The sequence below is a fragment of the Leuresthes tenuis genome, unplaced genomic scaffold, assembly GCF_036924035.1.
Source record: "Leuresthes tenuis unplaced genomic scaffold, fLeuTen1.0.hap1 SCAF_7, whole genome shotgun sequence".
NCBI lineage: Eukaryota > Metazoa > Chordata > Actinopteri > Atheriniformes > Atherinopsidae > Leuresthes > Leuresthes tenuis.
In genome coordinates this window covers 36,255,924-36,277,832 of record NW_027325361.1, presented here as the reverse complement: position 1 = coordinate 36,277,832, position 21,909 = coordinate 36,255,924, and the positions used below count along the sequence as shown (strand labels likewise).

General features: G+C 41.6%; 2 protein-coding genes across 2 annotated transcripts in view; one reads left to right on the top strand and one right to left on the bottom strand.

The window, feature by feature from the left end:
- The window catches only part of cpt2 (carnitine palmitoyltransferase 2), a 397,454-nt gene that overhangs the window by 252,081 nt on the left and 123,464 nt on the right, over positions 1-21,909 (bottom strand). The window lies entirely within an intron of this gene.
- Positions 1-21,909, top strand: part of LOC140312420 (cadherin-2-like) — a 127,212-nt gene that overhangs the window by 26,489 nt on the left and 78,814 nt on the right. The window contains exon 3 of the mRNA XM_072390255.1: positions 19,392-19,621. Coding sequence (XP_072246356.1) covers positions 19,392-19,621 — 230 coding nt within the window. The remainder of the gene's footprint in view (positions 1-19,391; positions 19,622-21,909) is intronic.

The window sequence follows — 21,909 nt, the reverse complement described above, 5'->3', positions numbered from 1 at the left end:
AGTCTTTTTTGTGAGGCCTCAGTGCAGTTTAAGTGCTATAACTTACTGCCAACATTTAAGATGTACATCTGTGAGCACCGATGAAATATTATGGGCAAAATTTTTTATTTGTTTATAAATTTGACAAATTTACATTAAAGTGGAATCAAATCAACAATCATCATATTGGTCAACATGACATTTGTCGCACATTTTATGAATATTTGTTCCAATGAGACATTTTTCAGTGTTGTAGTTGTGTGTGTGTGCGCCAGATCTGCTGCTTACTTCAACCCAACAAGATATAGTGTTAAATGGAAAGATAGAGCGATATCTGATCCTAACTACAAGCCCAAATGAATACATGGCCCTGATTTGCTATAATACTTTGCTGTGACATATGATTCTTGCTTTGGGATGTTTTAGTGCTGCATTAAGTATCACTTAAAAAAACATTTTGTCCTGTTGTCCAAAGCGGCAGGGTGGGACTCCATCTCTGGAAGAAGGTGTGGCTCAGGGAGGATTATGGGCTCTCTCATGATGAAGAAGGAAGGGTAGGGGGTTGTTGATTTTAAGATAATGCTATTTCAAAGTCAGATTTCATTACATCCATAATCCAATGCTTTAGTATTTGGCTGGAAACAGCGCTCCGCCTCTATGATTCTGTAAAGACTCTGTATGTTAGTGTCTGTGTTTATCAGATCAATGAGGACAGGAGGACAGCTGTCCCATGTGGATTAGCTGTGTGTGTCTGTAGTGTGCGTGTCCCAGCTGTCTGCTGCTTGTGTACAGACAAAATCAGCTACAGGCTGTTTCCCTAATCTTAGCCTCCAGATTTCAGCTATAATTACTTACATAATTACTGAATTACTAATTCATATGTTTATGCTAAACTTTCAGTCTCACTTCCTTGAGTGGATATTTAATGTTTCTAACATGTTTCTAAAGCTAAACTGTGTCTCTAAAAATAGAAAAAGCTACCAAACAGCAAAGTGGTGGAGGGATCTCAGTGCACATTTAGTTGATTTTTACATGGCTTTAAAGATGACTAGGCATCTTTTCATGTTTGAGAATATAATCATACTATTCATTTTCAATTGGGAGCTATGTGTTCCTGCATTTCTCATATTCCTAATACCACTCTGTTACCTACAGTACATATATTTTCTTTAGATTCAGTCGCCACAACCGACTCCAGCTCCATCCCCACCACAGAGCCAGTACGTCTGATCACTCTGTCCAGTGTATTTGTGTCCCTCTTTCTGATGGTACCCACTTTACCCACTTTAACTCCCTAGCACATCACACCATAGAAAAGAGCGCTGGCAGATACTTGTAGGACAACACCTTCTCCACCTCCACCCCCTCTACAAGTAAAGGCTGTGTTGGGGGTCTTGTCTTATGTAAATCCAGAACCATCTCCTTGGTCTTTGATGCGTTTATCTGCAGGTGGTTCTAGTGACAAAGTCCTCCACTAGTTTCCTGTATTCACCCTCCTGCTTCTCCCCAACACAGCCGACAATCACTGTGTCATCCGAGAACTTCTGGATGTGACACAGCTCCGAGTTGTACTGGAAGTCTGCTGTGTACAGGGTGAAGAGGAGTTACAGTTCCTTGTGGGGCTCCCTTACTGCTGGTCACCATGTCTGAAGGGTCCAAGGGTTGGGGGATGTTGGAAAGGGCTGAAGATGGTGGGGGGAGAGGAGGGAGGGCCGTGGGTGGGGCGGGTGGTGAGAGGATCGAGGGGGCTGGGGGTCAGCGTGGAGTCGAATCGGTTGAAAAAGGTGTTAAACTTGTTGGCTCTCTCTCTGCCCCCCTCTGCTGTACAGCCAGTGGTCTGGTTATAGCCTGTGATGGGCTTCAGGCCATTCCAAACTTCCTGCATATTGTTCAGCTGGAGCTTCATCTTCAGCTTGCTCCAGTACAAAACCGTTAGCCCAGACAAGCATACATCGGGGTTTTGGCAAACACAGAATATATACAGTATGCAGAATTTTCCTGGACTGGAGCTTGGGTCTCTCGGACAAGAGATAGGGATTATCGTGGTGGCAAGTATTCCAAAAGAGATTAGTTTCATAAACACTGTTTGGAATACTTGCAACCACGATAATCCCTATCTCTTGTCCGAGAGACCCAAGTGTTTAGTGCTGAGTACTGACTAGTAAGTTATTCGACAGAGCTTTGAAAGGACTTCCTTTTTGAAGTGGTTGTATCTGTGACAGTGGCAGTGCAGAGTGGCAATTTTTCTGGAAGATATTGGGGGCTTAACTGAAAGATCTGGATGTCTGCTTTCCTGAAAGGCAGACGTAAAGTAATTCTGTAACAAGGTTTGCATAAACTTCACTGAACTTGATATACATGAACTCATCCATACCATTTAGGTGAACAAACAAACTGGTGAGGAAAAAAGACGAAGAAAAGGCGGAGTGCATTGGTCCTCAATGCACCCCACCCTGCATGTTTTCCATGTTTCCTTGCTCCAGCACACCTGATTCAAATGAATGGGTCATCCTCAGCCTTCTGCACAGCTTAAAGACCTGACCCATTCATTTGAATCAGGTGTGCTGGAGCACCTGATTCAGATAAATTCATCATTAGCAGGCTTGTGCAGAACTTAGCAATCTTTTGAAGAGATCCATTTAATCTGAATCAGGTGTGTTGAAACAGGGAAACATCTAAAACCCCTTGAGGACCGACTTTGGACATCCCTGCATCAGACCATGTTTATTCCAACCTGAAGCAAGCCAACAGATCAGTACCACTCTCTCACCTGGGCATGTCAGACCATCTCTCACTGCTCCTGGTCCTTGCATAGTCCGGAGAAAGAAATCCAAACCTGTCACAAAGAACATTAAAATCAAAAAAAGACTGTTCTGTTCTACATAAAGCATCTGGATCTACCCCAATCAAAAAACTACGGATGTCCGGACACTCCTTAGAACCTGGAATTCTGCCTTCAAGCTGGTGAGGCAGGGGCTACAGAGCATCACAAACTACAAAGGCTCTGCACCCATCACTGGCTGAGGAATTGAACAATTTTTTTTCCCGCCATGAGACAGAGTCATCACACACAGCTGCATGGCCACCAAAGACACAAACTCCAGTCACAGCACACTCACACTCCAGGTGAAGCAGGTGCTGAAGACCGTGAACACCAGGAAAGCAGTCGGACTGAATGGTGTACTCGGAAAAGTACACCATTCAGTGTGCCTGTGCTGACCATGTAGTGGGTGTCCTGACCAGGTTGTTCAACCACTCACTCTACCATCCCCCAGTGCCTGAAATTAGCTACCATCATCCCTGTCTTAAAGATTCATACCCCAAAGTGTCCCAATGACAACAGACCTATAGCCTTAACATCGGTTGTCATGAAACGCTTTGAGAGGCTCATCCTGCACCACATCAAGGCCCTTCTCCCCTCAAACCTGGACCCACATCAGTTCACCCACAGAGCTGTCAGATCAACAGAGGATGCCATCACTACAGCTCTTCACACAGCACTCAGCCATCTCAAACAGCCTAAGAGCTACGTCAGGATGCTGTTCATAGACTTCAGCTCGGCATTTAACATCAACAGCATCAACAGGGAGTGTGTTCAGCAGATGTTCGACCTCAAGTCCTTTGGGACACATATAGCCAAGGACCTCTCCTGGACTGCCAACACATCCACAGTGGTAAAAAAAGGCCAGACAAAGACTCCACTTTCTAAGAATACAAAGAAGGAACCATCTGGAAGGAAAACTGTCAGTGGCCTTTTACCACAGCACCATCGAGTGTCCTGACGTACTGCATTACTGCTTAGTATGCCAACTGCATTGTGGCAGAAAGGAAGAACCTGCAGAGGATCATCAACACCACACAACAGATAGCTGGCAGTCCCCTACCCTCGCTAGAAGACATCGCCAGCACGCAGTGTCTCAGGAGAGCGAGGGCAATCACTGCTGACCCCTCACACCCGGGACAGTACCTGTTCACCCTCATGCCCTCTGGTAGTATGTACATGTGCCTGAAAAACAGGACCAAAAAACTCAGAAACAGTTTCTTTCTGTAGGCCATCAGGTCCCTGAACTCATAAAGATTATGTATGTTAAGCATAAATTATGTAAATATATTAATTCTAAATTATTTTATTGTTCTAAGCTATATTAATTAATTCCTGTTTTCTTTTATATTCATTATGCACTGGCCGGAGAAGCACTGCAATTTCATTGTATACCTGATGTGCAATGACAATAAAGATTCTATTCTATTCTATTAATGGGGATGCGATATTAGTTTGGTCTTTGATGAACGGGTAGCAGAAATTGGTGAAGCCTGAGGATCTGTCATACAATTTGTGCTCATTCTGGTTGCATGAAAAACATGAGGAAGTCATCCAGCTAAACAAACACAAAATTATTTTAAAAATCTATGATTAGATGTTTATGTTGTTTTTTGCAGGATTTGTAAGGAGGACCAGGGTGGGGCACGTGGGTGCTTTTCTGGGTGTGCAGTTGCTTCCTGGATACTGTCACTGCGGGCTGCGGACCTGTTAAATATTGAGCACTCCTGTCCTATGGCAGGTCACAGGGAATGGGGGTGCCTATTGCAGCCAATCACTGACTGCACTTTCCAAGGGGAGTTTCTCTCCTCCGGTCCTACACATCCCCATACCCCTCTCTCCTCTTGCTCCTGTACATAGCACACACATGCTGGGGCATGCCTGTTCTGTGGGGTGGTAGATGGGGGCATCTCTGTGTTTCCCTTTGCACCACTCCACTGCTACCGCTGATTACGCACACTCAACTATTAGACATTGAGGTTCTTTGGACGGGGAGCATGTGAAGGAGCTCCACTGTCTACCAACAGTGGGATGAATTCTGCCATATTTGCCCACATTTTTTCTGCCACAACATTGTTATTCATTAATTTGTGGGTTGATTTCTTTGAAAAAAAATATTTCTATGATTTCCTGAGCTCTGGCCCGCTTGTATTGTTCCTGGAAGGGGCAGGGCTGATCCCTCCCCACTGCCTGCAGCTGCACCCACCGGTGTGTGAAATCTTGGCTCCCGGTTTGCACAGATCCACTTTGAGTGGCTGTCTGGGGTGCCTGGTCCTCTCGGATGTTGGAGATGCCTTCGCCGGGGTGTTCAGTGGTGCTCGGACTTGCGGGGCCTGGGTCCTACAGTCAGTTCATGCATGGGTGGCCAGAGCCTGGCTGGGCTGTCTCCCCTGGTTCCCGGGGGGGTTGCCTTGGCCTTGGGAGCCATTTCTGCCTGCTTCTGACCCCATGTGGGGCAGCGGTGGCCATCTACACTCATGATTGCACACAATTCATGTAAGACCTGTACAATATATTTTGCATGTTCCTGCGCACACACACACATTAATTTGCTCAGTCACATGCTTATCATACAGTTGATGTGTCATCCTGTGATTTCAAATCATCAGTATCCACAGTTATGTTCCATATACTTGCTGCTGGTGTTGTTGCGGTTTGGGTGCTTTTTTTTAAATTTTGTCTTTAATTTAAGGCGTTTTAGTATATTTCGCTGGCATAAAATGCCCTTGATAGTATGCCTGCGTCATGCCCCGCCTCCGCAAATCAAACTCAAGAAACTCGCGATACATATCAGACAGATGGAAAAGATAAGGTGATAAGATAGAAGGATGATGAAGAGTAGGAATTGAAAAGAACAAAAGAGAGAAAGAAAGAAAAGAAAGAACAGAAAAGATTTTCAGACTGTACGGTGGTGTCGAGAGAATTCACTGTTAAAAACGATAAATGACTCCAAAGTTGTTAGCCTCTAACCGTAAGTAGTAACTAAAATGAAGACAATTTTAGCAATTCCGGTACATTTCTCCATTCTCTTGCCCCTTTTCAAATCACTAAGTGTTCCCTATACAGCCCTACATAGTCAACACATTTCTCCTGTTTATCCTTTAAGGTTTATGTTTTGTTTGCATCTTTCAATAAATAGTTCATATATATATTTAACAAGTCGTTGTTGAATGCTTATTTATGTAATTTCGGTCAATTCAAGCGAGAACTCATGAAGTAGCACTTTGAGACTGAATAAAATCAATTTTAACATACCAGAATTTTAAGATTCTGTCCTTTTTTCCTTCTTTTGAAGGTGGTGCCCATATATATACAAGGTAATGAAGGTTTATTTAAATAGTGAGACTACTATCTGGTCCTGCCATGTCAGGGTATGCTACACCAGACTCTTAAGGGCCCAGCATAGTTGCTGCGATGGCTCACGCAAGCGGTGTTAATAACATCACGGTGTTGTGCCGGCCATATATAGTGGCGCGAGTCGATGCGTCAGTAGTTGCAATCTCGCTGCTACGTGAATGTTACCGCTAACTACAACGACGAAAGTGGAGAAGAAAACAATGCTCCCTTCAAGAGCAGGAGGAGTAGCACTGTCATGAATGATCAGCATTCTCACCTCTGCTTACATAATAGCTGATGAGCCAACAGAAGCTGAAATTTCAATAGGTGTGTTATCACCGTAATAGTCTGATGTGGAACTTAGAATATTGTTATGGGACTTTTAAGTGTGTTGCCTTTTCTTTGGTTGCTTGTTATGAAATAGTGTGCTTCAATGGACACTCTTTCAGGATGCAGTAATAATAATTACACATCAGTTTGCTGTTTTACTTGCTTATGCTGTTTCAGTGCAGTGTCGTACAGGTGCTTGTACAGACACACTTGCTCGCTGAACCCGTTTTCCAATTGGTCCGTCCGATTTGTCGTTCTCCACACACGCCAAGTTACAAATTTTGACTGGTGCACAACTACGCGCCGCCTTTTCATACATCATTTTGACATCATGCAGTGTGAGCAACTCGTCTTTTCTTGGTCAACCCTGATACACCCCACAATGGCTGTGTCATCTGCTAACTTTTGAATATGACATAATTTAGAGTTATAGCAGAAGTCTGAGGTGTACAACATGAAGAGGAAAGGGGACAGCACAGTCTCCTGCGGTGTTCCTGTGCTACTGACCACAGTATAAAAATTGATGTCATTAACCCTGACATACTGTGGTCTGTCACCTAGAAATCCAAGCAATCAGGCAGGGGTCCACTTGCATTTGGGTCAATTTATCCTGAAGCGCAATGGGCTGGATGGTGTTAAAGGCACTTGAGAAGTTGAGAAAAAGGATCCCGACCGTGCTGCTTCCCTTGTCCAGATGCGAGAGGGCTCTGTGTACTAGGTAGAGGAGCATCCTCCACACCAACATCTGCCCAATAGGTAAACTGTAAAGTGTCCCGAGTATGTTGCACCTGGGGCCTGAGGAGGTTGAGGAGGTTGAGGAAGAGGCGCTAAAATGTTTTCATTTGATGTGACTTGAGTGTCACTGGTCGAAAGTCATTCCGCTCACTGGGCCGGTTCTTTTTTTGGAACTGGAACAATGCAGGATGTTTTCCAGAGGATGGGCACTCTCCTTAGTTGTAGACTAAGGTTGTACACATGCTGGGGGAGTGGTACATTGAGGGAAGAAGGAGAGATGGCTGCAGGGAGGGTGTATGGTTGTGGACTGTGAAACTAAAACAACTAAATACGAAAACAAGCCAGAAGGCGAAAAAGAGTTATGCAGAGAACAGACAATGGAGAATAACTGTAAGGTTATAATGATGAGGATCTGACAAAGACTGAAACTAACCAAGGGAAATACATACTGAAGGGAACAAAGGATGAAGTGACTGCAGCTGTCGTCCATTTAGTGGAACTGAGAACCAAAACAGGGAAGCTAGTAGTAATGACCAGAGCAAGTTTCTAAAACAATTCGAAGTCAGCTCAAACAAAATATCAACTAAGAACCTAGAACAGAAAACAACTGAAAGACGAATAAACCATAGAAAAGACCAGAAACTCAGTAGACAATAAAATGGAATAGAAACAAAACCCAGAAAAAAACAAGACAAGAAAAAACAAGATCATCCAGAGTCCTCTGCCAAAATCCTGAAGTGCACGGAGAACTCGGCGACACTCTGTGATCCTTGACATAGGCTCAGCAGTTGCAATCTCCCCACTGCCATGATGCTCGAACAGCTGCTTAATCTCAGTAATAAACTTGTTCAAGGCGAGAGATGTTACTGGGATGTGAGCATTAAAAGCTTCAGCCCAAGCCAAAACTCTACCCCACAATAGTCCCAAGATGTAAAAAGTATGCTTAGATGTGGAAGTTACTGGTCTCTTTTGAAAAATCAAAGAACACTGGAGAAGAAACCCCTGGCATTTCTCGAGATCGACGTGGCAAGGCTCTTAATCTGGGCTGTAAAGTTGGAGAGGATGGAGGTGGATAGGTGGCAGGAGTTGCAGCTGCTCTCAAGGACAATCCAGCTGTGAAAGAGGAAAATTTATTTATTGGGCGACTTGCTGGAAAAGTTGGCCCAGAAGTTGTCCATGTCTGGTGAGAGCCTTTTACCACACGTTTTCCTGCTCGGTCCTAGTGGGGTCCAATATTCAATTCAATTCAATTCAATTCAATTTTATTTATATAGCGCCAGATTACAACAATTGTCATCTCAAGGCACTTAAGTAATATAGTCCAATTCAAGCCAATTGGAATTCAATTCATTGTAATCATAATCCAATTAATTCATATAGAGCCAATTCAAAAAATTAATATCCTAGCTAAGGAAACCAACAGATTGCACCGAAATGTGTCTTCAGTCCAATCTCCCGTCCTGAGCCTGAGGGACTGTGGAAAGGAACGACTCCCTTTTAACAGGAAGAAACCTCTGGCAGAACCAGACTCAGGAAGGGTGGCCATCCGCCTCGACCAGCTGGGGTTTGAGAAGACAGAAAAGAGGGAAAAGAGGGGGGAAAAACACCATAACGCCATTCAAAGGATATCTGTTGGAACAGGGAAACATAGGTTAATAACCACAATAATGTCACATGGACATAAAATCAATTTTGAAATTAAACAGGGGGAAAAAGAGAGCAAAGTGAGGAAAGGTGTGACAGATGAGGTCCCCCAGCAGTCTAAGCCTATAGCAGCTTAACTATGGGATGTTTTAGGATCACCTGAGCCATCCCTAACTATAAGCTTTATCGAAAAGAAAAGTTTTAAGCCTAATCTTAAAAGTGGAAAGGGTGTCTGCTTCCCGGACATTTACTGGCAGCTTATTCCACAAGAGAGGGAACTGATAACTGAAGGCTCTACCTCCCATTCTACTTTTAGAAACTCTGGGAACAACAAGTAAACCTGCAGTTTGGGAGCGAAGTGCTCTGTTAGGAAAATATCTTACAATTAAATCTTTAAGATATGATGGAGCTCCGTCATTAAGAACTTTATATGTGAGAAGAAGAATCTTAAATTCTATTCTGAATTTAACAGGGAGCCAATGAAGAGAAGCTAAAACTGGAGAAACATGATCTCTCCTGTTAGTTCTCATCAGAACTCTGGCTGCAGCCTTTTGGATCAGCTGGAAGCTTTTCAGAGAATATGTGGGACAGCCCAATAATAAGGAATTACAGTAGTCCAATCTTGAAGTAACAAATGCATGAACTAGTTTCTCTGCATCACCTTGAGACAGGATGTTCCTGATTTTGGCAATATTACGAAGGTGAAAGAAGGCAGTCCTAGAAACCAGTTTTATATGTGTGTCAAATGATAAATTCTGGTCAAAAATAACTCCAAGGTTCCTCACTGTAGAACTAGAAGCCAAGAAAATACCATCTAGAGTAACTATATAACTAGACTATTTCTCCCTGAAGCGCTCAGGTCCAAAGAGAACAACTTCAGTTTTGTCTGAATTTAAAAGCAGACAGTTCTGAGTCATCCAGGTCTTTATGTCTTTAAGACAGGCTTGTAGTCTGACCAACCTGTAGGTTTCATCTGGTTTCATAGATAAGTACAGCTGAGTATCATCAGCATAACAATGGAAATTTATGCCATGCTGTCTGATAATGTTACCTAATGGAAGCATGTATAAAGTAAAAAGAATCGGTCCAAGCACAGAACCCTGAGGAACTCCATGACTTACTCCAACGTGTGAGGAAGATTCTTCATTTACAAGAACAAACTGGAATCTATCAGATAAATATGACTTAAACCAGCCTAATGCAGTTCCTTTAATCCCAATAACATGTTCAAGTCTCTGTAACAGAATGCTGTGATCGATCGTATCAAATGCAGCACTGAGATCCAACAGGACAAGCACAGAAACAAGTCTGCTATCAGAGGCTAAGAGGAGATCATTGGTAACTTTCACCAGTGCCGTTTCTGTGCTATGATGCACTCTGAATCCTGACTGAAACTCTTCAAACAGATTATTTCTATGTAAATGATCACAAAGTTGAACTGCAACTATTTTTTCAAGAACTTTAGACAAAAAAGGGAGATTGGATATAGGTCGATAATTAGCCAACACTTCTGAATCAAGAGTAGGTTTTTTAAGTAAAGGTTTAATTACAGCAACCTTAAAAGTCTGAGGTACATATCCTGTCAACAAAGACCGATTGATCAAATCCAAAATGGAAGTGTCAATTAAGGGGAAAACCTCCTTGAACAGTCTGGTTGGGATTGGGTCTAACATACAAGTTGATGGTTTAGAAGAGACTATTGCTGTTGTTAGCTCAGAAAGATCAACTGGGCAGAAGCTGTCTAAATACAATTCAGGTTCGAAAGATACTTCTAAAGCTCCTCTACTTGATGATACATCAGTGATAATAATGGGAAGGATTCCACTAATCTTCTCTCTGATAGAAACAATTTTATTGATGAAGAATCTCATGAAATCATCACTGCTGAGAGTTAAAGGAATACATGGCTCAACAGAGCTCGGACTCTTTGTCAGCCTGGCAACAGTGCTGAAAAGAAACCTGGGATTATTCTTATTCTCTTCTATCAATAATGAATAATAAGCAGTTCTAGCTTTATGAAGGGCTTTCTTATACGTTATTAAACTATCTTTCCAGACTAATTGAGACTCTTCTAAATTAGAGGAACGCCACTGTCTCTCCAGCTTTCCTGCAGTCTGCTTTAACGCACGCAGCTGTGAATTATACCAAGGAGCCAACCTCTTCTGACTGATTACCTTCCTTTTCAGAGGGGCAACATTGTCCAGTGTTGTACGCATTGAAGCTGTAGTGCTGTCAACAAGAGAGTCAAGTTCTACTGGAGTAAAATTTAGGTAGCCATCCTGTGTCATATCTGCACATGGCAGTGAAGAAAAGGATGATGAAATCAACTCTTCAAATCTGGTTACAGCATTCTCTGATAGACACCTTCTATATGTAGAATTCTTCTCAGAAAAGATATTCTTTTGACCAGTTAATTTTCTTATGGTTCATTCACAAGCTGGATCCAGAAAAGTGGAGAGAGGCAGGAGAATAAAAGGTAAAAATGATTTATTATACAAAATGTAGACTTAACATAGAAACTTATCTAACAGCTAGATACAAGAGGAGGACGGTAAGTTATTCGACAGAGGTGGAGAGTAGCAATTGGTCTGGATGGCTGTTTTCCTAAAAGGTAGATGGGGTAAACTTCACTGACCTAAATACACATGAACTTAGGACAGATCTTTACAGGTCTTGAACAAAGGAACTGGCGATGAGAGGAGAGAAGACTGGAGCTTTTAACAGCACATCAGGATAAGCCACAGGTGAGAAGACTTAGCAATAAAGGCACCACCAGCCACCTCGTCCACAGAGAAGCAAGAATGCTTCAGGAGAGAGACAACATAACTTCTGGCGCTGCGGGCCCTGGACCTGTTAGATATCAAGCCCTCCTGTCCTATGGCAGGTCCCAGGGAATGAGGGTGTCTGATGCCAAAACTGACAGAATTAGTTTTGGTATAATTTAATGTGCCAAGAGTTCAAACATAATGAATAGTTTCTCAGCTGCATTAACCCTGCAGCTATAAATATATTGATAAACATAGATACGTGTTTTTCCGAGTCAGATTTTATCAAACTGTCTCATATGCTCCTCTGAAAAACATGATCAACTGCAGAAAATGTGTGCATTTTCACAGTGTGCTTATCACACTGTAAGTCAGATTAATCCTGGAGCCTCAGTCCTTTCCAGCAGTGCAGTTGATTTTCTTGTAATAGCATCTTCCCCAGACTGCCTTAATATCTTAGGTGTCTACCAAACAGATTTCTCCGAAACATTTTCTTCAGGATGCACATCCTGTGGTGTTGCTTCACCCTAAAAGAATGTCTACCTGTCTGTGATCTTATTTAAATGTAGAAATTTACGTTATAAATCTTAATACAGCTTACAGCAAATCTATTTGCTAATATGTAGAGTAATATAATTCATTAGCAGATGCAGAGAATGTAGAGTCTGTAATATGCAGTGTATTAATGGTCTTATCAGAGGACAGTGCCTCTCTCCTCCCTGTGTTTTGTAGTACCTCCTCATAATCTCTTTGTTGACAGTCAGACCACACATAATCGAATGAGTGCACAAACAGAAATGCAAATCTCTTTCGGAGGAAAGTTCTAGCATTTCCTCCATTGAGTTATGCCACTTCTTTGGCTGACAAGATTCCTATAAAAGGTGGAATAAGATATCATTTATTTATTTATTTATTTTTCTTAAGAAAATCAGAAATAGAGAGATTTATGAGCTGTTGGAAAAGTTGAACCTTAGGTTTTGCTTTCAGTTTTGGCTTTGCAGCTGAGCAGCTGCTCCTCAAGGGTGATACCATTTTATGAAACACAGTCTTGTCTTAGTTATAAGACTGTGTAGCAACTCAATCAAATCAAATTTTATTTATATGGCACCTTTCTTTACCTTTTACTTTACTCTTACTTTAAAAGCAACACAAAGTGCCTCACAGTGGCTAAAAACTATGATAGAACATACCAACCCTCCCACCCCATAAATACCCAGAGAGAGAGAGACACAGACACACACACACACACACACACTCCAGTCCTCAATAAGTGAAAAATCTAAATAATATCAGAGCTTCACCTTTCTTCACCTGTTGCTAGGGATGCTCCGACTGATTGATGATTTTAAGCTTGACAGATGCATCACTTGCTTGTTTTTTTTATTCTTTTTTTTTTTAAAATAGATTTATTTTTATATCAATTTGGATTTTTTTCCTCTTTTCAGGTAAGTAAATGCATCTTCTTTATAGTACTGAGAAATTCAATTTGCGTTGGCTGTAATCTCGCCTTTCCTGTAGCTTGTGGGGAAGCAATTGATGTTAAAGTAAGTTAAAATCTTCGACGACTAATTTAATAGTCGATTCGTCGTTTTTTTTTTTTTGTTTTTTTTTTTAAACTTTGTTTTTCTCTCAAAGCTGTTGCAGCACCTTCCACTGCTGCGTCTGGCTTTCTGTCCTTGACACACATGCACAGTAGTGGTAACCAGGGTCAGTCGTGATGTCACAGGAAGTTAAACCAGACAGGCTCTGGTATCATGGCTACCTGGCAACGGAGCTCAAAAGTGTGGGAAAATTTTAAGAAAACTAAAGACAAATGTGTGCATCTGTAAATCTGTAAGGCAGAACTTGCCTTCCTCGGCAGCACAACGACGATGCACGAGCACCTGAAAAGGAAGCATGTTGTTGTGGCTGATTGTGAAGAGGGACGTCATCTTGGTAAGCTAACTGGCTAGTTAGCTGCTAAAATTAGCGTAAACAGAGAGTTAACTTGCTGCTTACTCATATTTATAGCTGTAAACGTTAACATTAGCTTCGATTGGATTAATTAGCCTTAGCACACATATTTCATGTGTATTCTGTAACGTTATAACAGTGATGTGTTTGAATAGGAACGCTAAAGTTTTCTAACGTTCCGTTTCAGTGCTAAAAAATGTCCTGACTGAGTCCATACTGAACATGTTTGTGTTATATTTGAGTCAGTGAGACCAAAACTTTATGAATAATTCCTTAGTTTCAGGTGCCTCCCTCATCTGATTTAAATGCAGCTATGTTTGATGCCAGAGACAAATGAAGGAAAGAAAAACCTAAAAAAATTTTTTTAAAAAGTAAGTATTTATTTTTGTGTGTTTTCTACACAGTTAAATAATTGTTTGTTGCAACAAGCTGCATATTTCATCAAATCAAAGAGTTAGCTAACATATACCTTAAACATCATTAAAGATAATGATGGTTATATAAGAGCAGCTGCATCCTGGTGCAATAAACTGTATGTTTTACATTCAATTTACGTATGATCCGTAAAAAAAATTTAAATCAAAATTTTTTAAAAATCGTCTATTAGTCGACTATTAAAATAATTGTTTGTGGCAGCCCTAGTGCCCCTAGTCTACTGGTGACCAGACCATACATATTTGGGGCAGCTGTAGCTCAGGAGGAAAAGCAGTTGCCCATCAATCGGAAGGTTGGTGGTTCGACTCTGGCTTCCCTGGGTGAAGCGTCCTTGGGCAAGACACTGAACCCCCTGTTGCCTACCGATGTATCCAACGGTGTATGAATGTGTGTATGAAGTAGACTTAAGACATGCTGTATGAATGGGTAAATGGTGGTTAGAAGTGCTTTGAGTGGTCAGCTCAACTAGAAAAGCGCTATACAAGTATAGTCCATTTATTCTCAATTATACTTTGTCATACATTTGATAAAATAACATTTAGACAGTAATTAGAAAAAGCACAACAATTCAAAAGCTATGTAAAGTCAGCTATCTTGTAACTGAAATATTCGTTGAGTGCCTGATTTATTGTAGAAATAAAGCAGAAGTGATTGTTTGGATATTGCTCATTGAAATTTGTTTTGTTTTTAAACAAAGCAATCTGTAGTTGGTCGACTAAGCAATGAAGATGGCTAAATGGAAAAACCACAATTAAGAGTAATTAAGATCAAGTTAAATTAGTATGTGTGGTTAATAAATCATAGATATCTGCTGGTAGTGTTTGTGTAGAAGTGAGCCCCAACAGCCCAAATTCTTCTAAGATACTATGGTAATCAGTCAGTGTGTCCATGGGTTGATGTGAGCACTCACTGTTGGATATTCACCCTCATGGCTTACTCAAAGAGTAAGACTGCACTAAAGGAAACTGAAGGGGTTTTATTGTGCCACATTCAAAGTGTTCATTGTTACAGTGTTCCAATACCTCACGTATTGGATGGAAAACCTCTGAAGGACGAAACATCTAGCATTTGATACTCAAGGCAGCAAAAAAATTCTCAAATACTACTTAGTAGTATTTGTTAGTATTTAAGACCCTAACCCACTTTAATTTGAGCCATTATAACGAATGCATTTCATTCATCTTCAGAGTTATTTCTCAGACCATTGTGGTGTTATAAATGGACTGTTCCTGGAATCACGGTGTCAAAAGTTTATTTGAAACACACTCTGTGACCAAGGGTCCATTGGCCAATCTGATTGCTCCAGGGGGTATTTTGTGATTCCATAGTGGCACTACAATTACATAAAGCAGTATATAGCAACAATTTACAAAAATAAATCCCCAATCACTGACAAAAAATTACAGTTCGCTTTTTCTTTTTGGGTGGCTCACCACAACCACTGAGGTTCCCCTCTACCTCACAAACAGGGGGGATCCCAGCAGAAGGCTGCCCACAGATGTTGAAACCAGGAACCATACAAAGGAAAAGAAAAGACACGGCCTACACCGTTTGAGTTGATGCCGTTTTAAATGAGAACTTTTGAGCTGAAGCCGTTTTAAATGACGTTTGAGCTGAAGCCGTTTTAAATGACGTTTGAGCTGAAGCCGTTGAGTCTGACATTTGTTTTTCTGAGGCCGTTCATTGTGAAAAGTTTTTTTATGAAGCCTTTTGGTGCGAGTGTGACACCTTTTCATCTGAGGTATGACGCTGAATTGCCTGAGCCTGAGGATGTCCTAAAATGTACACCGTACTACAGGCCAAAAGAGTTATTACATCTTCTCGATTAAATATACTCCAATATATACAGCTATGCAAATAAACGCATGCATATACATCCATGTACATTGCAACACTTTTTCTTAATAATTATAACTACTGTTACAGGTCATAAAATTAATTAAACATTTTCCTCAGAATCACGTTAACATATGCACATTTAAATTATTTATTACACTAATATCAGTGAAGTAACTCACCAGAGGCTGAAGTGTCATATTTACACACGCACACGTACACACACACACACACACACATGCACGCACTCTTCGGCAAAATGCAGATCACAGGCTGTCGTTTCCGCTTTTGAAGAAACAGGTACACTACTGCTTCAAAATTCTAATGTAGCAAAGTTCATGTGGCTAATGCTAAAGCTAGCGCCACGGCGACTAAGAAACATAACTCACGTTCTCGCTCGGTTTCTTTGCAGAATACGCGATAAGCCAATTAATCTACAGTGGGGGAAAGTGGCGTTTTGCTCTCTCGCGCCGATGAAAAAGTGACAGTTTGGAAATATTGCTCTTTCTCAAAAACCATGATACCAAAAATGTCCACGGCGAAGAAACTAGCCTGCCGCCACCTTGACGTTGGTCCCCGGAGAGGAGACACACTACTGCGCGGACAGTCGACGGCGCCTGAGTGGTTGCATTTCATCACCAGTTCTTTTACACTTTGAGAAAGCTACTTTCAACACATTTAAATTAAACAAAATACACTTTTAAACAGATTTTAATAAACACGAATACATAAATCTTCATTTTAATCTATTTATTGACTTTTGAGATTTTAACCATGTGATTTATTATTTATTTTTTATTATTATTTAAACCACTTATTTATTCATCTGTCACATAGTATTACTTTATTCAAGGGCCTATAATAACCTGGGTTACAAGTATAATGAAGTAAATCTAATTTTGCTGTGAGAGTCCACTAAGACAATCAGCAGCTGTCACAGATCTGTGCTACAGATATTGACTGCCTGTCTAATGCTGTAGGAATAACAGATGGGAGCTGGTTAAGATGGGGCTTTACTTAAACCACTTCAGTGTTCAAGCTTGCTTCCAAGCTCTTCTAATTTTTTGTGTGTGTGCGCACGTGTTTGTTTGATAGAAAGTAGAAGATTCTTATTTCATTCATAAAGGTGATTTATATCTCTGAGCAAGTCAGCAATTCTATGAGAGAATGTTCATTTATACTGAATCACCAGGCAACATGATGCAGTGTACTACCACATAAAGCTAAATGGTGAATAACAATCTGATACAGTACGATGATTTAGAATTTTCTCACCATATGGGTCCTTGAGAACCACCCCATTCACGCCCCAAGAATTGTGAATTGTCTCTGTACATTTTTTTCTCGCTGTGGACACGCTCACTTTCTGCAATGAGACCAACAAGTGGATACAGGGTCCTGAATTAAACATCCTGCAGTGTAAAGTCACTCTTCATGCACAAACTGGAGTTAGAAATAGATTTGGGATGAAATAAAGTCTCATTTAACCAATGGTGATGCATAGTTATTAGAGGAATCATAGATGCTGAACCTCCTTATTTCCAGTCTCGAGAATGTGAAACAACCTAAGCTGTGTAGATGACCTCGCTTTTCTTGAAGATAATTCACCTTCAAATAAATATTTCCATGTTCAAAATGTTTGGGATTGACAGAAGTCAGACTGTTGCACCCAGACTTGACAGGATTTCCCACACAATGTTAACACTTGGGTGGGCCGTCAAGGTATATTTATTGTTGCCTGAATAGATATAGAAATCCACTCGCATATTTTTACTTTTTACAATCCAATTATTGAAATTTATTCCGGCAGACCTGCAGGCAGTGCTTTACCCTCCTTGACAGACATTACTCCGGCCTCTTAATACACAGCAGGAACGTTCAACATCACTAAAGATATTCAGTGACAAAATATATTTTCTCGCCAAATATATTCATATTTATTATTTATTAATATATATATTATAGGGGCAGCTTAGGAAGAAGGGCAGTCACCCATCAATTGGAATGTCGGTGGTTCGACTCTGGCTTCCCCGGGCTACATGTCAAAGGACTTAATAAAGTTGTCGCTTTACACGTAATAGTGCCGAACCTGACAGGGGAACAGGAAAAGAGGGAGAGCAAAGAAAAAGAAGCGGAACAGAAACAGAAAGAAACGATCTGAGAAAACAAAAAAAACTAGACAACCAGCCGCTACACCTGCAGAAACCAAACAGAAGACATCCCATAGCCTCTGTGGGGAATCCAGGCAGAGAACCACCAGGAGCACCTGTAAGGAGACAAACAGAGAAAAAAAAAACATTAAAAAATGGCACAAACAGCAACAAAACCAGCAGCAATCCCATACAACACAACTGTGGATATGGATGGCCCAAAAACCACAGGACGACAACTGCATAGCAAGCATATGACTGGGCGAATGAATGTGTGTTTGTGCATGAACGTGCAATACACATGGCATAGGTCCCACATGAACCATACTCAGTTATGAGTGTATAGGAGGAAGCCCCTGGACAGAGCCCCCATGACCATAGGACAGAGCATCCTGGGAATCAGGGGCAACAGCCCACCGGCCCCGCCAGATCCCTGCCACACAGACACGAGTTGGGCGCTGGACCCGGGCCTCACGAACCCGAGCACCACCGAACCCAAGGCAAGGCAGCGCCCAGACACCAGGGCCCAAGCCCAGCACCACAACCTATGCCCAAGCAACCCGGCCACCCGACTGTGAGCCAGCGGCCATCATCCCAGGCCCCGTCAGTGATCCCACCCCATGCCACAAGACAGCTTCATCTGCAAACCCCAAAAAATGCTAACCAGCCCCACCCACAATGATCAACCTGGTCCCCACAACCCTAGAGACCACCAGAGGCCCGAAGTCACAAGGTCCCCCCAGCACACACCCAACCGCCCAAAGTTTGAGATTTCTAAATTATCGCTAAATGTTCTTTCTAAATCTAACCATAGTTCATCTAGTGGACAAAATTTACACCATTTGGCGATATGCTGTAACCTAAGGAATTATGGAAATTAGGTAAATCTAATCCACCACTCTCCTTTTCTATTTTCTAGCTAATACATGGTGGTTTTAATGATCCAAAGAAATTTGGAGATGTATGAATCTAGAAACTTAAATGAGTTAGGGAACGGTTTGATGGGTATCATCGAGAAGAGGTAAAGGATTTTGGTAGAACCATCATTTTAATAGTAGAAACTCTCAACGTTTATTATCTCTGAAAGCCTCTGAATTTTTTTATTTTTAAATATCTTACATTTCAAGACTTTGTGGTAGTGGGTATATTCTGGAAATGCAGATAATTGACAGAACTGTGGATCAATTGATAGAATAGTTAAGAAATTAAACTGATTAAACAGTCCCTCCCTCTGGCCTAAGCAAAATACAGGACAGTATGCAAAGACAAACTGCTTTGTGGTTCAACAGGAGTGCAAAAGTAAAATACCCCAAGTGATGGGTGTGTTCAGACAGTAATGCACAAATGCAGCATATTGTACTGCTTACTAAAACATTTTATTTGTGTTTGACTTTGTTTTTTTCACAGTGACCTTCATGGACTGTAATGAAGGAAAGGTGTGGTTTAAGGTTGGAAATTCCTCCAATTTCAGCGTCAGTGATGAAGGTGTAGTCTACACCCTGCAGCACCTAAACCTGGGAGAAAAGAAGAAGGTCGAACTGGTGGTCTACGCTCAAGATATGCAGTCCAAGTGCGTCGGGAAAGCCAGAGTGCATCTCCATATTCATTCAGATGGCAGCATCACTACACTAGAACAGGTATGACCACAGAAGTACGGGGCTATTTCAGGGTAGTCTCTTCTGTATTTTTCAACAACCAAAAGTAGTTTTGATTTCTGAGTACCTTATATAATTTTTTTTAAACTCAAATTGAGAAAGCCTGATTTGATACTTTTAGCAGTTTAGCTAGAAAAGAGGGAAAAAAGAAAAAAAAAAAACTTCTGAGACCTGTACAATGAATTCTCCTTCAAACAACTAAAAGCATATCTCGTTTTATTCAAGGCAATTGTGCTGCATTTGCGGAATAAAAGTGGCTAATGACATGAAGTAGCCAGTGGAGCTCAATGAACAGAGGGGTGACGTGTGCTCTTAGGCTGATGGAAGACCAGACCCGCCCCTGCGATCTGGACCATCTGCAGAGGTTTTACAGCACAGCCTGGGAGACCAGTTAGGAGAGCATTGCAGTAGTCAAGGCGGGAGATGACCATAGCCTGCACCAGGAGTTGGGTTAGGTACAGCCTGATCTTTCTTATGTTTAGCAATGCAAAGCGGCATTAATGAGCAACAGAGGTGACATGATCTTTAAAGGTTAGTTGATCATCAATCATGACACCCAAGTTTCTAGCTACCTTTGATTGAGCAAGAGATAGGGATTCAGTTTGGATGCAGATGCTGTGGTGTATGGTTGGTTTGGCTGGGAAGACAAGCAGTTCAGTTTTAGAGAGGTTTAGCTGGAGGTGATGGGCTTTCATCCATGTTGATATGTCAGAGAGACAGTCTGAGATTCGTGCTGAGACCGTGTGGTTGTCAGGTGGGAGTGACAGATAGAGCTGGGTATCGTCAGCATAATATTGGTATGAGAAGCCATGTGATTGGATGATCTGGCCCAGTGAGGTGGTGTATATGGTGAAAAGAGGTTCCAGTACTGAACCTTGGGGAACCCCTGAGCAGTTTTTGATTATATCTTTTAGCCATGGACTGTGTTGTTCTCGTGCTTTTAGACTTGACTGCTGCTTTTGACACAGTGGACAATGGTATATTAATCTCTCGTTTGGAACGGTGGGTGGGCATCAGGGGCGTAGATATTGATTGGTTCAGATCCTACAGTTGATTGTACCTTTTCTGTTAGCATTGGGGATTTTTTATCCTCCTCTGCTCCTCTGTCATGGGGCGTTCCACAGGGTTCAGTTCTTCGCCCTCTTCTCTCTCTACTTGCTCCCGCTTGGTTCCATCCTAAAACATGGCATTTCATTCCACTGTTATGCATTCCACTGTTTACTCCGTGCTCTGTGACAGTCGGCTAACTTCACACGTAGTTTTCTACTGATAGTTTTGTGCAACATGGCAGGATATTTATCAGATTTTGATGACGTGGACGACAACTTTGAGTACGATGGACGTCCTTACTGGAGTGAATAAGCTGTGCTGCAGCAGCACGCGTTGATGACGTCATCTCAGTAGACGAGTGTGTAGAAAGCCCTCTATAAGCCCCCCGTTAGCCGCCAATAACAACAACACAGCAGCTATGAGCTAACAGTGCAGTAGTATGCGTTCATTCATTCATTCCTCTTAAAGTATTGGTGAAATAAAGACAGATAATGCCTTATTTAGAGGCTGCATCCTCTAAGCCCCGTTCACTCCGTTAAATGGATCTCCAGTTATCTAAACATCTTCTGAAGGACGCCGACTTTCACCAAACTGTTCTCAGTGAGCAGATGAACGTATTTCATGCCAGAAATAAGGTCCAGGTTTAAAAATACCGGAGTTCTCCTTTAAAGATGTTATTCAACAACAATAAAACTTGAATGTAATTCTTCATATATACATTTTTGGTGAATTCCTATGTAAATGTTATTCATCCTCAATCACTGACACAAATACAAAAAATTCTGCGCCTGTGAATGTGAATGTAAGAAAAATATAGTTTCTACCCACATGCTCCTGCTTCAGTGTGAACAGACATAAAACCACAGCTTTTCCAGCCCAGCAGGAGTCTGAGGTTAGCCTAGTGCTAATTGCAGAGACAAAACAAGTCAAGCACCCATCTGTTAGTTTGTTTCATGTATTACAGTGATAATAAGGCCCTCTGCATGTATTTAGACAAGGCAGTGACTTTGATTGGCTGTTCTTCTAAACAGAGACAGAAATAGCCGGATGCCATATGCTTTAGATGACAGCAGCATTGCTCCCTGGATTGGGTGAGAATCACAGATAGTGAAAGAAGCCGTCAACAATCTATCATAAGAAGAACTTGTGAACCATTACAAGTAACAGCCAGACATTTGCTGGGGGAGAAGTGTCAGCACTGAACCCTGAACAAACAGGCA